This window comes from Bos grunniens, chromosome 7 (genome assembly GCF_055505025.1).
Source record: "Bos grunniens cultivar Pamir isolate PY7600 chromosome 7, Bosgru_T2T1.0, whole genome shotgun sequence".
Classification (NCBI taxonomy): domain Eukaryota; kingdom Metazoa; phylum Chordata; class Mammalia; order Artiodactyla; family Bovidae; genus Bos; species Bos grunniens.
This window is the reverse complement of record NC_141171.1, coordinates 29,578,379-29,599,529: the sequence shown is the minus strand read 5'-3', so window position 1 is coordinate 29,599,529 and position 21,151 is coordinate 29,578,379. Positions and strand designations below refer to the sequence as shown.

The window sequence follows — 21,151 nt, the reverse complement described above, 5'->3', positions numbered from 1 at the left end:
GATCACAACAAACTTTGGAAAATTCTTAAAGAGATGGGAATACCAAACCATCTGACCTGCCTCTTGAGAAATCTGTATGCAGGTCAAGACGCAAGAGTTAGAACCAGGCATGGAACAACAGACTGGTTCCAAATTGGGAAGGGAGTATGACAAGGTTGTATATTGTCACCCCACTTATTTAACTTATGCACTGGGTACATCATGAGAAATGCCAGGCTGGATGAAGCATATTCTGGCATCAAGATTGCTGATAGAAATATCAATAACCTCATATATGCAGATGACACCACCCTTATGGCAGAAAGCAAAGAAGAACCAAAGAACCTGTTGATGAAAGTGAAAGAGGAGAGTGAAAAAGTTGGCTTAAAACTCAACATTCAGAAAATGAAGGTCATGGTATCTGGTCCCATCAGTTCATGGGAAATAGATGAGGAAACAATGGAAACAGTGACAGACTTTATTTTGGGGGGCTCCAAAATCACTGCAGATGATAACTGCAACTATGAAATTAAAAGACACTTGCTCCTTGGAAGAAAAGCTATGACCAACCTAGACAGCATATTAAAAAGCAGAGACATTACTTTTTCAACAAAGGTCCATCTAGTCAACACCATGGTTTTTCCAGTAGTCATGTATAGATGTTGGGCCATAAAGAAAGCTGAGTGGCAAAGAATTGATGCCCTTGAACTGTGGTGTTGGAGAAGACTCTTGAGAGTCCTTTGGACTAAGAAGATCAAAGCAGTCAATCCTAAAGGAAATCAATCCCGGAAGGACTGATGCCGAAGCTGAAACTCCAATACTTTGGCCACCTCATGTGAAGAGTTGACTCATTTGAAAAGACCCTGATGCTGGGAAAGATTGAATGTAGGAGAAGGGGACAGCAGAGGATGAGATGGTTGGATTGCATTACCAACTCGTTGGACATGAGTTTGATCAAGCTCTGGGAGTTGGTGATGGACTGGGAAGCCTGGCATGCTGCAGGGGGTTGCAAAGAGTCAGACGCAACTGAATAGCTGAACTGAACTGAACTTATAGGAACTAGGGCCCCCATCTAGGTGGGAGATGATGACTCCAGGCTGAGCACAAAATTCCTAGAACACAGCCCTATTGTCTCACCACCAACCAATCAGAAGAAAATATACATATCCACAGTTTAAGATGATGAGGACTCTGACTCCCTCTCCAAATGATTCTCCCTATAAAAACTTTCATGGTAGAGCAGAATCTTTGGAGTTGGATTTTGGACATGAGTCTGCCTTCTCCCCAGATTGCCAGCATCCTGAATAAAGCAATCTTTCCTTTCCAACCAACCCTCATCTCTTGAGTATTGGCTTTTGGCCAATCGGCAAGCAGTCCATCCTGAGTTTGGTAATAGCACAACTTATACAACAAAAAGTGAACCTGAAAAATCTAAAGAGGAACCTGAGATACCTTGGGACATCAGGAATAACAAACAGGGCCTTCAGCAAAGGGAATGAGAGGCCAACATTCAAATAAACACATTCTCAATTGTCATTTCTATGTTAGACAACTATTAGGTAATCTAGTATTACAGACCTGGAACTCAGATGACAGCTTTTTTAGGTTCATAGCAAGTGTCCTGATGTAGGCCTGTATGAAATGCCAGAGATTCCATGACAAGAGTCCATCCAGGATCTGAGCCAAGTACAAATATATCCGTAGATCATGGACACACAGAGAGTGCCTCCTACTGAAGAATAACCTAGTTCCCAAAAAGCCCTTTGCTATGCCAAGTACTGGGGGTCAGGCTTGACTTCCTGAACTGCCTGGTTGGAGGTTCCATGAAGAAGGGCAGTAATGTACAATGGATAAGACCCCAGTCCAAGGCCAAGGAATCTGGATTTGAATCCTGGATCTGCCCCCAGTTGGCTGCATGACCTTGGCCAAGTTACTAACTCCCTCCATGCTTCATTTCTCTCTTGTAAAATGGTCATAAGTATACTGCCTACTTTAATGGTTGATTTGGGATTAAACAAATTAATTAACACCTGTATATAATCCCCCATCCAAAACTCTCAAATTGAACAGCTCAGCTAAAAACCTAAAAAAACTGACAATCTTAATTGGCAGAAAAACTTGACCTAAACTGAAATTAGGCTATGTATAATTCTTATTTATTCTACACAATGTTAGTATTCCTTTTTTTGCTATAAAAAGATGAGAATATTAGCTTATAGAGAGATACCTCAGACTTAGTTTGGGGTATAAAGTTATATTTGGTATACAGACCTTTCTAAAATAGGAACATACAAAATTGAATCCAAGGGTTACAGATAAGGCATTGTGGAGGTAGAATGGTAATTAGCACTTAGCAATTTATTTTAGTGTCAGTTTTGAAAAGTGTATTCTGCGACTAGGTGTTCTACAAATAAAAAGCAAGAGCATGACCCTAACTATCTAACTGTAGAATCATAGAATAATAGAGCTAGAAGAAGCTTGGGTGATGATTAATTTCAGTCACACATTCATAGATCTGAAAAACAGAAATTGCACTTCTAGCCATAAGCAGTAACAGGGATGAGATTCACCCTCCCACCAGAAATAATCAAAAAATACATTAAACAACAGTTTTCACTAGCAGATTAGTCAATGAAAATCAATAACTGCACAGAGTTGGGAAACAAACAAGATGAGCCCTTGACTGCCATATCTTATTGCCTTAGGAAAGTTTCCAGGCTGTGGTGCAAGAAGGCTGAAACCAAGCAAAACCCAGCAGAATTCTTGAGTTGTAGATATGAAACTGAGAAACTAGGGAGACCGAGGCAGCTAGAGTGTGCAAACCAGAGTATCAGACAAAAGAGAGAGGCATCGAGTTTGAACTCTGGAGATCAACAGAGGGTCCCCTGGAGTATTCAGCTGAGTACTATTCATACATATATATGAAGAAATTATACAGGAAAGGAACACCCAAAGAATATGAACAATATTCTTACTCACTCATTCACACAGGGCTGGGAATGTTGCCTGTTTCCATGATCCGGAATGGAAAATGGAATCAAGATTTATTGAGCACTGGGTAGAATATGCAAAATGGTCTTTTTTCAATATTGGATAATAATTAGTCCTAGACTAAGTATCACTCTGGTCCTGCCTAAATACTTTAAAAACAAGCCCCAAAAGGCTGAAGCTGTTTCCAAGTAGCTTAAATGAGTCCCAGATCAAAGTTCAAGAACATCAACTGGAATACAAAATATCCAGTCACCAACAAGCTAAAAATCACAAAGTCCAGCATCCAATACAAAATTATCAGGTATATAAAGAAGCAAGAAAATGTGACCCATAATAATAAGAAAAAGAAATCAATCAAAATCAACCCATACCTTTCCCTATTCCTCCCACTGAGTATAACTAAAACTTTGAACGTTGTGTATAAAACAAACATAAGATGACTCTGAAAGACAGAGAGAAGAAAGTAGATGAGCTAAGGAACTGAAGACCCAAGAAATAATATGGTGGTGAATTTCTGGGGTTCTCTTTTTGCTTCACATATCGTAGACTTGGTGCTGAACAAGGGGACAAGCCCAAAATATCAGTATCTGCAGACAAAAAAAAAAAAATCCTCAGCAAAAGACTCTCTTTTTAGTCAAAAGACCATGACAGGGCAGCATAACAAGACAAAACTTGAGACGACAACCTCTCCACTCCAGCCAGGCCTTAAAAAACCCATAAAATGGTAATCCTACATCATCCACACCAGTAAAGGGCCAGTGGAGAGCCCAAGTTTCCACCCTCTGAGCCTCTAATGGGGCATCACAACACCCCTATTTGGGTCATGTCAGAGAAGGCCAAGGAGGAAGCTAGGTCTTTCCATTGCCATCAACTAGTAAAAAGTCTCCTCTCCCCATGATGTCTCCAGAGACCAGGTGGGAAGCTAAAACTCCTACCCTCCTCATCCTGATAAGGCAGTGTTGCCCCTCGCTCTGTCCGTCGTAATGTGAAGAAAGAAATATAAAATGGAAAGTCTAAATGAGACCCAAATCTAATAACATAAAACAAAAATACATAGGTTTAAATTGAAAATCACTCATCATGTCAAGACACCGGAAAATCTCAAAACAGAATAAAAAAAGACAGTGAATGGATCACAGCACTGAGACTGCAGAGATGTTAATATTATCAGGCACAGATTTTAAACCAGCCCAGATAAGATGCTTTAACTAAGAGAATTAAGAATATGCTGAAAACAGGAAAAAATAGAGAACCTTGTCAAAAAAATACAAAGTTTCTGCAAATATGAGATACAAAGAACAACTCTAGAAATTTCAGCTCTAGAAATTTAGAGCTTTAAAAACATAATAATATAAATAAAAGTTCAGTAAACATGCTCTAGAGCGAAATGGAGAGGACATAGAAAAGAACTTGTGATCTAGAATAGAGGAAAACTGAAATTATCCACTCTGAACCACAGAGAGAAAACAGACTGAAAAGTAAAAATGAAGACAGCCTCAGTTATTTGTGTGATTGAGTACAGAGAGGAAAAAGAGGACAAGGTGGAGAAAGTGCTCAAAAAAATAATGCATGAAAACTTAATGAAATCTGGCAAAATACATGACCATAAAGATTCAAGAATCAGAGTGAACTCCAAACAGGATAAAACCAAATATCATAATTAAACTTCTGAAATGTAAAGATAAGAATTCTTGAAAGAAACTAGCAAAATAACATCTATAAAGGAAAACTACTCAAATGACAGCATACTTCTCGTCATTAATCACTGAGGCCAGAAGGAAGTGGCATAATGATTTTCAAATGCTGAAAGAATACCTGTCAACCTAGAATCTTATACCCAGCAAAAATACTCCATAGTAAAGAAGGTAAAATCAAAGCATTCAGATGAAGAAAAACTAAGATAATTTGCCTCCAACAGACCTACCTTAAAAGAAAAACTTAAATTCATAATAAACAATAAAACACAGAAACCATCAGGAAGGAAGAAAGCAAAATTATGGCTAAATATAAAAGATTTTGCTTCTCCTCTTGAGTTTGCTAAAGTGTGTGTCACAGTTGAAGCAAAAATCATAACACTGTCTAAAGTGGGTCTAAATATATAAAGAGGAAATAGTTAAGATAATTATAAGTAGTAGAAAGTAGAGTGACATAAAGGGAGGTAAGATTTCTATATTTTGCTCAAAATGATAAAATGACAAGTACATTGCAATGAGACACAGATGGATGGATAGACATAGTTACCTAACTACCTACCTATCAAAGAGATACACTGAAAAACATGAACTAAATAACTCCAGAAAAATTCTAAGAAATATTCTAGTAACCCACAGGAAGGCAGGAAAAGGAAAGGAGATAAATGTAACAGAAAGAACAAATAAAAAACAAAATATAAAATGGCAGACTGAAGCCCAAATATATCATTAATCACATTAAATTTAAATATTTAAAATATATTAATTAAAAGAGAGAGACTGGCAGAGTTGATTTTTTTTTAAATCACCTAACTATACACTATCCATAAGAAACTCACTAGAAACATAGTGACATAGTTAGGTTGTAAATTAAGATAGAACAAATGTAATATAGCATCAATAAAAAGAAAGCAAGATAGGATATATCAACATTAAATAAAATACACCTCAAAGTAAAACAAACAAACACACACCAGTCCCAAATAGGAACATTAAACAATAATGAAAGTGTCAATAGACCAAGATGACATAGCAATCTTAAATGTGTATGTACCAAGCAACAGAGCTACAAAATATATTTCAGCAAAACTGAAAAGAGAAAAAGACAAATGCACAATGAATACTTCACCACCACTCTCCCAATAACCGACAGAACAGCTGTACATTTTCTGTAAGAAACAGAGAATTTGTTCTTTCAGCAAGAACAGAGAATTCAACACCACCAATCAACAGAATCTAATCAACATCTTCATAGAGCACTACACCTCACAAGAGCAGATCATACATGCTCTTCAAGTGTCCATGGAATATATATAACATATACCAAGACAGACTCTGTACTGGCCCACAAATGTAAAATAATTAAAGTTGTGCAAACTATATTCTTCAAGCACCAGAGAATAAAACTAGAAATCAAAACCAGAAAGATTATTTTTTTTAGAACGGTAATTTTTAAATCTTCAAACACCTAGACACTGAACAACACATTTCTAAAAAATTCATGCGTCAAATAGGAAAACTCAAGGGAAATTTTTTAAAATCTGAAAATGGATAGATTATACTTTTCTTGTCATTTAAATCTCTGTAGCAGATAACTGTTTAAACAAAAATGAAAATAATGTAGTGGGTTTATAACATACATAAAAGTAAACTTTATGACAAAAATAGCACAAACTGGGACAAGAGAAATCAAAGTGTGCACTGCGCACAACTGCACCAGTAGTGTCACAGGTGTACACATGTCTGAAACTGAAAACGTATACTTTAAAATTTGTTCAGTTTTTGTGTGTCAGTTATTCTGCAACAACAAAATATGTTGTTAAGACTATAAAAATGAAATATAGAAATCATCTGAGGTCACATAATTTTATACTGTTGTCTGTATTTGCTTACTCACTTGCTGCTTTTCAATTTGAACAATTATAGCTTTTGTTGACTTTAAAATATTTTTGCATTTGCTTGCAGAAATATTTGTTTTTATACTTCCCTATAATTAGATTATAATCTGTGTGGCTCCTCTAAGTATGTGCAAAGGCTGCAGACACAGATAATGGGCAAAGCCAAGACAGGGTATAAACAAACTAAATGCCGCCAGGGATCAACTTCAGCTGCACATTCTTTGGCTGTTATTTTTAGTAAATGAAATTAATGTAAATATTGAAATGTCTCTGTCTTTGAATGAGGATCTCCAGTGTGGATGTGAAACTTCCATCCTGTGCCAAATGCCAAAGTGGGAACTGGCTTCCTAAAGTTGTTTTTACTTGTAAGATTTTAAGTAGATACATTTCCATGGTTGTTAAATACCAGCTTCTGGGCATCCTGCCATAATTTTAAGACAACTAAGAAAAGTGATTCTTAAAGTCTGTGGTCCACAGCCTATTGGAAATTTTCAAAGAGCTTCCAGTTGATTCATAAATGCATTGGAAGGACAAATCATAGAACACTGGGTGAACTTAAGTGTTTTCCTCAATGGCAGATTTAGTTCTGTGTTACAAGTGACAAAAATCAACATTCTCTTCTCCTATAGTACTAACTTAATATAAACCTCAAATTGGATATTAAGAGGCTAATTATAAGTAGGTACCTTTTCATTTTTTTCTCAAAATATTCTACAAACCCAACTATACCAGAACCATCTGGGAAAAAGTTGTAAAAAATTAAAATGCAGACTCCAGTCTCCCACCCAAATCTACTAGACTGGCACACAGAGATGAGAGCAGGAATCTTCATGTTTGACAAACATCCTAATGATTCTTATGTATACAAATATTTGAATGCTGCAGTTTTCTCCATTTGGATCTACCCCACTTGAGTAACAAAACATATTTCATGACATTTAGAACCTACAACTACCTTGTTTGACCGTGGACTGCTTTGCTGGCAACAACTATTTTAATTCTTCTGTTTATCTTTGTGTTGAACTGAGTTAAAAACAGAATTATAAACTCAAATTCAAAGATGACCAAGAAAACCAAGAGACTTCTAAGAAGTGGTATGAAGTAAAAATGAGGAATCATCCAGGTGTGTGTTTTGTCAGTTTTGAGGAACAAAAAATATTACTTTTAGATGGCAATAACAAAATTCACTTCTAATGAACAAAATAATTATTGAAGACATTGCAGTGGAAAAAATGTGCTGATGATAAGCCTGAAATCCCCTATTTTGTCACTGAAACAACTGTTCTTGTAATGTTTGTTCATGTGAGAAACTTAACAACACAATTTTAAAAGAAAAATGGCACAGAAAACTTTTCAAAGATCACTGAGTTCTATGGACCTAAAACTGTGAGGACTGAAGGGCTCAGGAGGTAGCAGTGACTGAGATCAAGGAATGTGGCTGCACCTGGCCAACCTTCTAGAAATAATTTCAATTTTCATACTCAGTTTCTCACTCTTAAGAAATAAAATTAGCACTGTTAATAACCTAATGGGTATTTATAGTTGTAGGTTAACAACTGTAGGTTAAATACAAACGTTGGGCTCCTTGAATAAGCTAGAGATCATGCAGATGCTACAAAGAGACAAGGGCCATGTTTAAAAAAAAGTTGAATTAAAATACACTGTTCTAAAAAAATATATATATATACACTGTTATAACAAAGCACATCTTCAGCACAAGGAGAAAGTGTATAGGGGTCACAGTGTGTCCTTTCTGAGGATTACACTTCCAACTCCCCTTTCTCTGCTGACTCCTAACACCCACAGCCAGTTAAGGGAGACAAGTTGGTGAGTTTGAAGGGACTAATCCTGGATTTCAGAGTTAAGACTATCCAGTTTGGATCTCAAGGCATGAGGATCTCAATCTGTGAGACTCCAATTCTAGCTACTCCTATGGTGCTAACAACAAAGTCATAAGTAGCCCCTGCCTTATTAAATTATGTCTGCCAGGAAAGACAAGTCTCGGTAGGACAGTAAAGCGAAACTCACAAGGCTGTGAGTTCAGAATGGCAGGCTGCTTCTGTGTGAAACTGAGTGAGTGCTTTGCCTCCATTTTGTAAATCAGAAGAGGAAACTTTTAGACACTGGGAAGCTGAGTAAGACAAAGTATATTTACTATGATTTAAAGTCAGGGCCTTCCCTGGTGGCTCAGACAGTAAAATATCTGCCTGCACGGCAGGAGATCCCAGTTCGATCCCTGGGTCGGGAAGATCCCTTGCAGAAGGGCATGACAACCCACTCTAGTATTCTTGCCTTGAGAATTCCATGGACAAAGGAGCCTGGCAATCTACATACAGTTTATGGGGTTGCGAAAAATCTGACATGACTTAGCGACTAACACTAAGCAACTATCACAAAAAAGTCATAGCAAGAAGCCATGTAATAGGAAGGTGTCATAAACAGAAACTGCTGGCATATAAGCCTCCAGCAATAATCCAGACTTTTCTATACATTATGTGCTTCTCCCCCCACCTGCGCCAATCTCTATGATTTTTGGAGTTCATGTGAAAAGATGCTGCATTCATGGGAAGTCCTCACTACCACCTCTTTTCCTATCAAAATCTATGTCTACTCCAAATTCAGCTACTTTCCTGAAGCCATACTTTCTCCACACAATCAGAATAATTATTCTCTGCCTCTGTCTGTAATAGCCTTTTGACCTCTTTGAGAACACATACACATTTTATGATCAAGGTTTTGCCTGTCTGTCCCTTTTGATTAAAAGCAGAGACATCACACTTTGCTGACAAAGATCCATACAGTCAAACCTATGGTTTTTCCAGTAGTCATGTATGGATGTACAAGTTGGATCATAAAGAAGGCTGACCACCAAAGAATTGATGCTCTTAAACTGTGGTGCTGGAGAAGACTCTTGAGAGTCCCTTGGACTGCAAGGAGATCAAACCGGTCAATCCTGAAGAAAATCAACCCTGAATATTCATTGGAAGGATTGATGCTGAAGCTAAAGCTTCAATACTTTGGCCACCTGATGCAAAGAACTGACTCATTGGAAAAGATTCTGATGCTGGGAAAGATTGAGGGCAAGAAGAAAAGGGGACAGCAGAGGATGAGATGGTTGGATGGCAGCATTGACTCAATAGACCTCAATTTGAGCAAAGTCTGGGAGACAGAGAAGGACAGGGAAGACTGGTTGAAATTCATGGGGTCGCAAAGAGTCAGACATGAATGAGCGGTTGAACAACAACCCTTTGATTAAGCCCCTAAAGATAAGATCTATGTCTGATTATCATTGTATCATTCATAGCACAAAAGCACATTATCTTGCACAGAACTGCCATTTTATAATGTTCGGTCAATTGAGCTTATAAGAGTTATAAAACTGACCAGAGAATTTTCAGAGTAAAGATAGATAAAATAGTGCATATTTTGTCTTATTTTTACAATGCATAGAAATATCCCCCAAAGTAGATACTAGAGTTATCCCAATTTCAGCATGGATCTACCTGGACTGGAAGTCCAGTTAATGCCAATTACACAGTGCTGTTGCTATATTTAAATGCATTTGAAAATCATGATTCAAGAGCATCATTCTACCCAAAGAATTTGGAATATACTACGTATTACTTTATAAGTATATACAGAGGCCACAACTTCGTTTTACAATCACTGTTTTTGTTTTTTTTTTTTTTTTCAGTTCTTCCATTTTGACTTATAGCTAAGAAATGTTTGATGGAATAATTTGAGTTTAGATAAAGTCTTAACTGATGTTTAATCTCCAAATGATCAGAGATCTATTCAAAGGCCTACTGTGCTAACACATTTTAGTGGTAGGAATGCATAATTAAACATCTGTCCCTAAATTGAAACATTAAGAAAACAGTGAAGTGAAAGTGAAAGTCACCCAGTTGTGTCTGACTCTTTGCGACCCCGTGGACTATACAATCCATGGAATTCTCCAGACCAGAATACTGGAGCAGGTAGCCTTTTCCATCTCCAGGGGATCTTCCCAACCCAGGGACTGAACCCCGGTCTGTCTCCCGCATTGCAGGAGGATTCTTTAACAGCTGAGCCACGTGGGAAGTCCAAGAATACTGGAGTGGGTAGCCTATTCCTTCTCCAGGGGATCTTCCCAACCCAGGAATCAAACCGGGGTCTCCTGCATTGTAGGCAGATTCCTTACTAACTGAGCAATCAGGGAAGCCCAAGAGAACAGAAGTAGATAAAAATATTTTTGAAAAATTGATTTAAAAAATCAATTTATATAGGAAAACACTTGATTAATACCATTATTGTAATCAACTTTGTGACAGTGAAATCTTTTGATCATTTCCCTCAAAACCAGCTAAATACACATTTAGTTGTATTCAAACTGCTTTTCATTCTACAGCAATCTATGTCTTAAATGTATACACAAGTGTGTAAAGTATATTTGTCCTGTAAATAACTTACCTTTGGGGAAGTTCTATTATTTTCCTCAAATGTAAAGATCAACTAAACAATTTAGAGGTCAATAGTGAGCAGTCGGTCATTTAAGAATGATTAAGAGTATCTTCAGCTACAATTTCAAAAACTGAAAACAGCTAGGATCTAGGGAGCAATTTTATCAGCCATTAAAATGCTCTTAAGCTGTAGAATAACATATAATGTCTCTACTGATGAACAGAGCTATTAGTGGTCAGCTTAATTTTAAACAAATTTAAATATATTAATTTTCCTAATAAATATTTAATTGTATATACTGTAAAGTAAAGTAATTCTGGGGACTGGAGTTATCTTGAGATATCAAAGCCTCAGGAGGATGCAGGAATTGTGACTGGGGCCACTTCTTATAACCTGGGGTTGCAATTCATTTTTCATAACACAAAAGGCCTATTTTCTTCCTAGGCAAGGCACATGGTAAATTCAATATTTTCAGTTCAGTTCCACAGACATTTATTAAGCATGTTATACAAGAGGAATCAGCCTCACACAAAGGCTAACAGCTACCTGCTGGGTCGAATCCAGCAGGTAGCTTTACTACTTTACTACTTCACACGTGGGTGCCTAAGTTACTGAAGAGCTCTGTGCTTCAGTTTCCTCATCTGTAAAATGGGGATGAAATAACAGTACTCATATTAAAGGAGAAAATAAGGTTAGACAAAATGATGTGCATAAAGTTCTTTAAAAAGTCCTGATGTGGGAAATGCCTAATAAATTGCATTAGTCAGGAATTCTCAACAGAAAAAAAAAACAAAAAAACAACTAGAGATATATAGAAAGAGAGAGGGAGAGAGGGCAATGGAGATTTAAAGCATGGGTTCATGTGATTACAGAGGCTGCGAAGTCCCATGATCTGCCATCTGCAAGCTGGAGACCTAGGAAAGCCAGTGGGGTCATTTGCCTGGGAGCCAGCACTGTTGATGGTATAAACCCCAGTCCAAGGGCAGCAGAAGATGAGATGAGAGATACAGTTCAAGTAGTGAGAAAGGAAAAAGGGAGTAAAATCCTCCATCCTCTATCTTTGGTCTATTCAGGCCCTTAAGAGTTTGGATGATCCTCACACACTGCAAAGGGGCATCTATTTTATTGAATCCACCAACTCAAAGGCTCATCTCACCTAGAAACACCTTCCCAGACACACCCAGAAATAATGTTTAATCTGGGCGCCCCCCTGCCCAGACACACGAAATTAATCATTGCATCAGTGTTAGCTGCTGAGGTGTACAAGGCAGTGTTTGGTGCTGGGATGAATGCAACATGAACACAACACAATTTCTTCTCACAAAACGAGGCAGTTCTGCAGAGCTCAGGTGAGCAGTCATCATTCTGGTCTTGTCTGTAATCCCAAATGGGTGCATTCTGAGGAGGAATATTAAAAGGAAACCATGAGAGACTTTCATTTCATATTTCCCAATGCACCTTATTTGCATACTGAGAATTATTTAAAAATAGGGAGAATTTGGCCTTGAGGAAAAAGCTAATTTAAATGAAAGACCAAGGAAAAATAACTTCCTTTTGTTGATGTCCAGCAGCCCTCCAGAGAAAGATGTTCCCTGTGAATTGCCTTTTCTCACCTGCTGTTGTTTTAACTGGTTTTCAAGTACTATTGGTCTCTAAGCCACCAGAAAGTGGCTTAGAAAACATTAATTCTTTTCTGGTCCCTTTCCACTTGAGATAAAATTTAAATTTATAAGCTCAAATTAAAAGATCAATACACATTTCCTGCATACCCTCTTATTTTTAAAAGCCTCTTTTTAAGAACTAAGTGGCTTAGCTGAGTGGACGCTATTGTTTTTAAGAGTCTGTTTGGATTGGAGATGACCATGGCGTGGAGGGTGGCCACAGCATGGGAATATCCAGCGTTGCTCAGGAATTTTTGGAAATTCGGCTTTTTCCCCCTCTATAACTCAATAATCTTTGCTCTCTTAGTGAGAGAAATCCAAATGTAGTTGGCTTGAGCAAACAAAAAGGAATTTATTGGCTCACGTTAAAGCCAAGGACAAAAACATCCCAAGGTAAATTGAATTCAGGGGCAGCTGGACAGAATTTGATAAATATCATTAGAGTTTTATCTTTGCATATGATGGACATGACATCTCCTATCAGTCCAAGAGACCCATCCTGCCAGCTGTACAAATGCTTCAGGAAGACAGCATGTGCCCTTCTGTATTTGCACCATCCCACTCCTCTTGGGCTGCATGCCCAGCCCTGAACTAATCTCAGGGTGGCTGGGATACAAGTCATCTGCTCACCCTGATTGCTGCACGAGAGTACACCATTAATGGATAAAAGCAGCAGTCTGGCAACAGACTACCCAGTTTGGATCTTGGTTCTACCACTGAGTGATGTTAAGACTAATTTTTCAGCCAACCTGTGCCTCAGTTTCCTCATCCAGAGAATGGAGGTAATAAATTGTCCCTATCATCATTTTGTTGTGCTAGTAGCTAAGTTAATACATTTAACAAATATATATGAATAGAAGGCATTTAGCACAGTGCCCGGAGAAGGCACCCCACTCCAGTACTCCTGGCTGGAAAATCCCATGGACGGAGGAGCCTAGTGGGCTGCAGTCCATGGGATCGCTAAGAGTCGGACACGACTGAGTGACTTTACTTTCACTTTTCACTTTCATGCATTGGAGTAGGCAATGGCACCCCACTCCAATACTCTTGCCTGGAGAATCCCAAGGACGGGGGAGTCTGGTGGGCTGCTGTCTATGGGGTCACACAGAGTGGGACACGACTGAAGTGACTTAGCAGCAGCAGCAGCAGCAGCACAGTGCCTGATGCCCAGTAACTAGTCAGCAAGTATCAGTAGGGCTGCCAAGTGGGAGGAAAAGGAGGAGGAAGAAACGAAGAAGCAGGAATCAGCTACTGATGTCCCCACCAGAGGCATATAAAGAATAGTCTTGAAAGAAACTGGTTCAAGGCAAAACAAATGAAAAATTACCCCAAACTGTAAAGTATTTGTCTCAAACCCCTCCATCAAGCAGGGCTTCCCTGGTAGCTCAGATGGTGAAGAATCTGACTGCAAGGCAGGAGACCTGGATTCAATCCCTGGGTGGAGAAGGTTCCCTGGAGGAGGACATGGCAACCTGCTCTAGTATTCTTGCCTGGAGAATCGCCATGGACAGAGAAGCCTGGCAGACTACAGTCCACGGGGTCACAAAGAGTCGGACACGACTGAGTGACTAAGCATAGTATGGCCTCCATCAAGCTGTTATCCTCTGCTCTGTTCCCTACTAGACCTTGGGCGCTGGAAGACACCATCTAGACTGCCATGAGTTGCCCTTATACATGTTCTGCCTTGGGGTTATAAATATAAATATGTTGCTTCTATGTTTTTAAAAACATAGAACTCTAACATGGTAAAAGGTATAGGTATGGTTTAAGGTTCCTAAAAGTAATCTTCAATTTGTCAGTTTCATCCATATTTATATGACTTAGGCAATGATGTTAACTATGACTGTGTTGCACGGTGGGGGAATAAAAAGCTATGTTAGATGTATCTTTTTTAAAAAAATAATGTCATTCACTAGGAACTTTTTTTCCTACAGAAAATGGACTGCACGTTAGTTGTGCACGCAGGGAGAATGGAGGTGGAAGACGCAAGGAAGCAAGAAAGGAAAGAAGGAACCAAAATAAACCCTCTCCTGTGTCGAGCATTGGAAATGTGGCACTAACAAAGACTTCCCGTTCCACACAGAATAAGCGCTGGCAGAGGCAGCATGCAGGGCTGTGGGTGTGCTCAGCTGTGCGGCGCTGATTATAGAAGATGAAAGGGCTGGCAATTTATTTCATCTCACACTGAAGCACCGCTGACAACTGAAAGTGAGGACAGAAGGATTCATTTGTTCAACTTCTGTTTTAAAAAGCAGACTTCAAACGATACCACAGAGAAAAAGAAGGAAATACTGCGGTGTAATAAAATGTCTACTTTTAAAAAATACACTAACTGGAGCATTTGTATTTTGTAGATGGGTTTGGAAGGCAAAGGGGTTGGCTTGTGTGTGTGTGGTTCTTATCGATTCTAGGAAACAAAATGTATATACACAGAATCAACTACTGATCAGATAGGCCAAGTTAACCTCATCTGACCAAAGCACTCATGCCTACTCATCCTTGAATCCAAAGATTAATCAGATTTAAAAATTTTAACCCTGTAGTGTTTAAATAATTCTTAGACAATGGAAAATGAAAAAGACTTTATGCAGGATCTTTATGCTAAAAGTGAATACATATATGCTACATGATAGAAAATATATTTTAATTTCATAATGCTGGTCTTTTACAATTGTTTGCAGATCCAGATTTTCTTCATTCATTTATATTTTCATGTTTGCTTGAAATTCTGGAAGAAAGGGTTTAACTTCCTTTTAAATAAAATGTGGTATTACTTTTCATCAACATATTTAGTGTTTGAGAATGAGAAGCATTCTTCAGTTCAAAGGCTCATATAAATTATTATGAAGTCTAATCCACCTAGCAAAGTAGTCTTATCCCAAAAGATTTATTAAAGATGGGTAATATCCCATACTGGTAGGACATTAGTTATTTATGATTAATACACAAGAACAGATCCAAATGTTAATGACAAAACTAAAGAAATACATCCTGACTGTAATCATTAATATTAAACCAAAGCATCAGTGACATGAACCCATCATTCTTAAGCAATTTCTTTAAGAAATTCAGTTAAATGATTGATTTGTTTGTAACTTCTAATAAAACTTTCACTGTGTTTTCAATGTAGGGTTGCTTTTCTAATTCTGAGAAATCAGCAAAGCAACAGAAATGGAAAAAGATTATAGCTAAAATAAAATTCACCAGCTTCCTTAGCCTCTTCAGACCATTATATTCAAGAATTCTTTTCTTCAACAAATATTTTTGGAGCACTAGCTGTGTGCCAGGCACTGCTTTGGGGAGTAAGAATAATAGCATTTATCAAAAGTTTTGTCTGCTATGGAGGGCACACCTGTGAGACCATACAGGCTTACACTGACCTGGCTGCAGAGGCACCACTCACATAGACCACAAGGCAACATGCCATTTAAACTGTGCAACACATAGCCTGCTTCTGCTCCAATACATACAGGGAGACAGAAAACGTACAAGTAAGCTAACAGGCAATTTAGGTCAAAATTATGAAAAAGAAAAGTAAGAGTCGCTCAATAGTGTCCAGCTCTTTGCGACCCCATGGACTGTAGCCTGCCAAGTCCCTCCATGAAATTCTCCAGGCAAGAATACTAGAGTGGGTTGCCATGACTTCCTCCAGGGAATCTTCCCAACCCAGGGATCGAACCCAGGTCTCTTGCGTTGCAGGCGGATTCTTTACCATCTGAGCCAACAGGGAAGGCCAAAACTATGAGTTAGATAAAATAAAAACACAGGCTAACTGTGTGTAGGAAGAGGAGCCACATATGGGACTTTCAGGGAAGGTCTTACCAATATCAGATAAAAACATTACAAAAAATGAAAATTTCAGGCCACTATCTCTGATGAATATAGACGCAAAAATTCTCAACAAGATATTAGCAAACTAAATTCAGTAATACATTAAAAGGGTCAAACACCATGATCAAGTTGGATTTATTCCAGGGATGCAAGGATAGCTCAATATCCAAAAATTAATGTGATACAACATGTTAGCAAAACAAAGGATAAAAATTACACAATTATTTCAAAGGATGTAGAAAAAGCACTTGACAATTCAACATCCACTTATGATAAAATCTCTCTACAAAGTTGGTATGAATGGAACATATCTCAACACAATAAAGGCTAATGATAACAAACCAACAGCCATCATACTCAATGGTAAAAAGCTAAAAGCTTTTCCTCAAAGATTAGAACAAGACAAGAATGCCCACTCTCATCATTTCTATTTAACATAGTCCTGAAAGTCCAAGGTACAACAATCAGACAAGGAAAAAAAGGCATCTAAATTGGAAGGGAAGGAGTAAAACTGTCACTATTTGCAGATGACATGATACTATATAGAAAACCCTAAAGACTCCACAAAAACCCTTAAGACTCCAATTTAAAAAAAAGTACTATTACTAGAAAAGTAATAGTACTTTATTAAATAAATTAATATATTATTAAATGTAGACTTAATAAATGTATTATCAACTAAACAAAAGAAAATTTTAAAGTTCTTTTTTTGTTTTAAATTTTATTTTATTTTTTAACACCATTTTTGTGTTTCCTGTCTAGAGAATATCCTTTAGTATTTGTTGGAGAGCTGGTTTGGTGGTGCAGAATTCTCTCAGCTTTTGCTTGTCTGAAAAGCTTTTGATCTCTCCTTCATACTTGAATGAAATCGTTGCTGGGTACAATAATCTGGGTTGTAGGTTATTTTCTTTCATCATTTTAAGTATGTCTTGCCATTCCCTCCTGGCTTGAAGAGTTTCTATTGAAAGATCAGCTGTTATCCTTATGGGAATTCCCTTGTGTGTTATTTGTTGTTTTTCCCTTGCTGCTTTTAATATTTGTTCTTTGTGTTTGATCTTTGTTAATTTGGTTAATATGTGTCTTGGGGTGTTTCTCCTTGGGTTTATCCTGTTTGGGACTCTCTGGGTTTCTTGGACTTGGGTGATTATTTCCTTCCCCATTTTAGGGAAGTTTTCAACTATTATCTCCTCAAGTATTTTCTCATGGTCTTTCTTTTTGTCTTCTTCTTCTGGAACCCCTATGATTCGAATGTTGTAGCGTTTAATATTGTCCTGGAGGTCTCTGAGATTGTCCTCATTTCTTTTAATTAGTTTTTCTTTTATCCTCTCTGATTCATTTATTTCTACCATTCTATCTTCTAATTCACTAATCCTATCTTCTGCCTCTGTTGTTCTACTATTTGTTGCCTCCAGAGTGTTTTTAATTTCATTTATTGCATTATTCATTATATATTGACTCTTTTTTTATTTCTTCTAGGTCCTTGTTAAACCTTTCTTGCATCTTCTCAATCCTTGTCTTCAGGCTATTTATCTGTGATTCCATTTTGAGTTCAAGATTTTGGATCAATTTCACTATCATTATTCGGAATTCTTTATCAGGTAGATTCCCTATCTCTTCCTCTTTTGTTTGGTTTCGTGGGCATTTATTCTGTTCCTTTACCTGCTGGGTATTCCTCTGTCTCTTCATCTTGTTTAAATTGCTGAATTTGGGTGTCCTTTCTGTATTCTGGCACTTTGTGGAGTTCTCTTTATTGTGGCGTTTCCTCACTGTGGGTGGGTTTGTACAGGTGGCTTGTCAAGGTTTCTTGGTTAGGGAAGCTTGTGTCAGTGTTCTGGTGGGTGGAGCTGGATTTCTTCTCTCTGGAGTGCAATGAAGTGTCCAGTAATGAGTTTTGAGATGTCTATGGATTTGGAGTAACTATGGGCAGCCTGTATCTTGGAGCTCAGGGCTGTGTTCCTATGTTGCTGGAGAATTTGCTTGGTATGTCTTGCCCTGGAACTTGTTGGCCCTTGTGTGGTGCTTGGTTTCAGTGTAGGTATGGAGGCGTTTGATGAGCTCCTGTCAATTAATGTTCCCTGGAGTCAGGAGTTCCCTGGAGTCAGGAGTTCCCTGGAGTCAGGGTTTGGACTTAAGCCTCCTGCTTCCAGTTATTGGTCTTATTTTTACAGTAGTCTCAAAACTTCTCCTTCTATACAGCACCATTGATAAAACATCTCCTTTCGAAGACAATGGGTTGCATTTCTGGGTGCCTGATGTCCTCTGCCAGCATTCAGAAGTTGTTTTGTGGAATTTACTTGGCGTTTAAATGTTCTTTTGATGAATTTGTGGGGGAGAAAGTGGTCTCCCCGTCCTATTCCTCCACCATCTTAGCTCCTCCTCCCTAAAGTTCTTATTTAATTTTAATTTATTTATTAAAGTTTATAAATTTATTATTAAATAAATCAATAAATTAAACTAGTAGCACTGGATTCAGTAAAATTGCAGGATACAGGATTCATAAAGAGAAATATTATGCATTTCCATACATTAATAATGAATAATAATATCAGAAAGAGAAACCACAAAAAAAATCTATCTTACCATATGAAAAAGAAACAAAATAAGCCAAAGAAGTGAAAGACATTTACTCTGAAAACTCTAAGACACTGAAGAGAGAAACTGAAGATAATACAAATATATGGAAAGATATCTCATGTTCACAGATTGGAAGAATGATATTGTCAAAATGAGCATACTTCCCAAAGCCATCTAAAGATTTAGTGCAATTTCTACCAAAATACCCATGACATTTTTCAAAGAACTAGAACAAATAATTACAAAACTTGTATGGAACCACAAAAATCCTAGATAGCCAAAGAAGTTCTGAGGAAAGAAAAACAAAGTGTTATGCTTCCTGATTTCAGATTATACTAAAAGCCACAGTAACAAAATAATATGGTCCTGGAACAAAAACAGATGCATAGATCAATGGAACAGACGACAGAGCCCAGAATTAAACCCATATACACATGGTAAATTAATCTCTGAGAAAGGAGGCAAGAATGTACAATGGGGAAAAGACAGTCTTTTTATTAAGTGGTACTGGGAAAACTGGACAGTTATGTGCAAAAGAATGAAATTAGAAATTTCCTCACACTGTATAAAAAATAAATTCAAAGTGGATTAAAGAACTAAATGTTAAGACCCAAAACCATAAAAATCCTAGAAGCAAACATCGGCAGTATGCTCTTTGACATAGGTCCTAAGCAATGTATTTTTGGATCTGTTCCCTCAGGCAAGAGAAACAAAGCAAAAATAAATTTTGTTGCATGTCTATTATGTTCTAGTTTATGGACCAAACTTTGCATTCCCAGGAAACTCTGCAATGACTAATGGTAACTTGACCAAGATCTTGACGACAGGCATCCCCTAGCCAAAACTTATAATACATACATGAATAGATACATCCTGACTCCTCTACTACGTCCTCAGAGTAATTCTTCAGAAGCTATGTGAGCAGCTGTCTCCTGGGCCACAGTCCTCAGTAACACCCTGAAAAAACTCAACTCACAGCTCATATTTTGTATATGTTCCTTTTTTTTTTTTCCTCAGTCAACATGAAGAACATCTAAGGTAAGAATGTAAACTGGTGTAGCCACTACATAAACCAGTATGGACATTCCTCAAAAAAAAAAAAGTTGCCCTGTGATTATCACTAATTATTAGAGAAATACAAATCAAAACTACAATGAAGTACCACCTCACACTGGTCAGAAGGGCCACCATTGAAAAGCCTACAAATAACAAATCCTGGAAAGGCTGTGAAAGAATTTGAAAAACAACATAAATATATATATGCGTAACTGAATCACTTTGCTGTACACTGGAAACTAACAGCATTGTTAATCATCTATGCTCCAATATAAAAATAAAAAATTTTAAAAATGCTGGAGAGGGTGTAGAAAAAAGGGAACCATCCCATCTCTCCTTACCCTGGGTACACCTCTCATTTCTCCACATGACTTATGTCTATTAAGTGACTGGCTCGACTCTTCATTTTATCTACACGTTCAGAAGTTGTCTGACTCCAGTTTCAGTGCCCTAGATCCCTAGGCTAGACGTTCAGAAAGGGAAGCAGTATGCCTATGGTCACACAGTGAGTTAAGGGCAGAGCCAGGATCTGAGCTCTGATTTTCCCAGAATCAAAGCCTGTATTCTTTCACTGACACCAGTGTTCCCCTCCAGCTCCAAGACACTACTAGGTCACCAAACTCCACAAAGGCAGTCAGCTATAAGACAGACATATTTTGCTCTGGCTTGGTCACTGACAGCGTAAATTGAGGAGATTGGAAACTTGGCTGTGCTGGTGGTTTGTGACTCTGAGCTTCCTCCCAAGGCACATCCTTGAATCAGAAGTCACTGACATGCTCAGAATGGCCATCATGAAAAAGTCTACAAAAAACAAAAGCAAGAGAGGCTGTGGAGAAAAGGGAACCCTCTGTACAGTTGGCGGGAATGTAAAGCAGCCACAATGGAAAACAGTATGAAGCTTCCTCAAAAAACCTGCTAAATATAGAGTTGCCATATGATCCAGCAATCCCACTCCTGGGCATATATCAGACAATATTATAATCCAAAAAGACACATGCACCCCAATGTTCATAGCAGCACCACTTACAAT

At 37.9% G+C, this 21,151-nt stretch overlaps 1 protein-coding gene across 29 annotated transcripts in view; it reads right to left on the bottom strand.

The window, feature by feature from the left end:
• The window catches only part of LOC147368975 (uncharacterized), a 724,353-nt gene that overhangs the window by 290,541 nt on the left and 412,661 nt on the right, over positions 1-21,151 (bottom strand). For 9 of the 29 annotated variants that reach the window (XR_015167028.1, XR_015167029.1, XR_015167033.1 and 6 more), the window contains one exon: positions 12,104-12,397. The exons of the other annotated variants lie outside the window; for them this stretch is intronic. Coding sequence is in view for 5 of the 9 variants with exons in the window: in XM_086410589.1 (XP_086266715.1) it covers positions 12,232-12,397 (166 nt within the window). In the remaining 4 variants the exon portion in view is untranslated. Of the gene's footprint in view, positions 1-12,103; positions 12,398-21,151 lie in introns of those variants that run through there. 29 annotated transcript variants of the gene reach the window in all.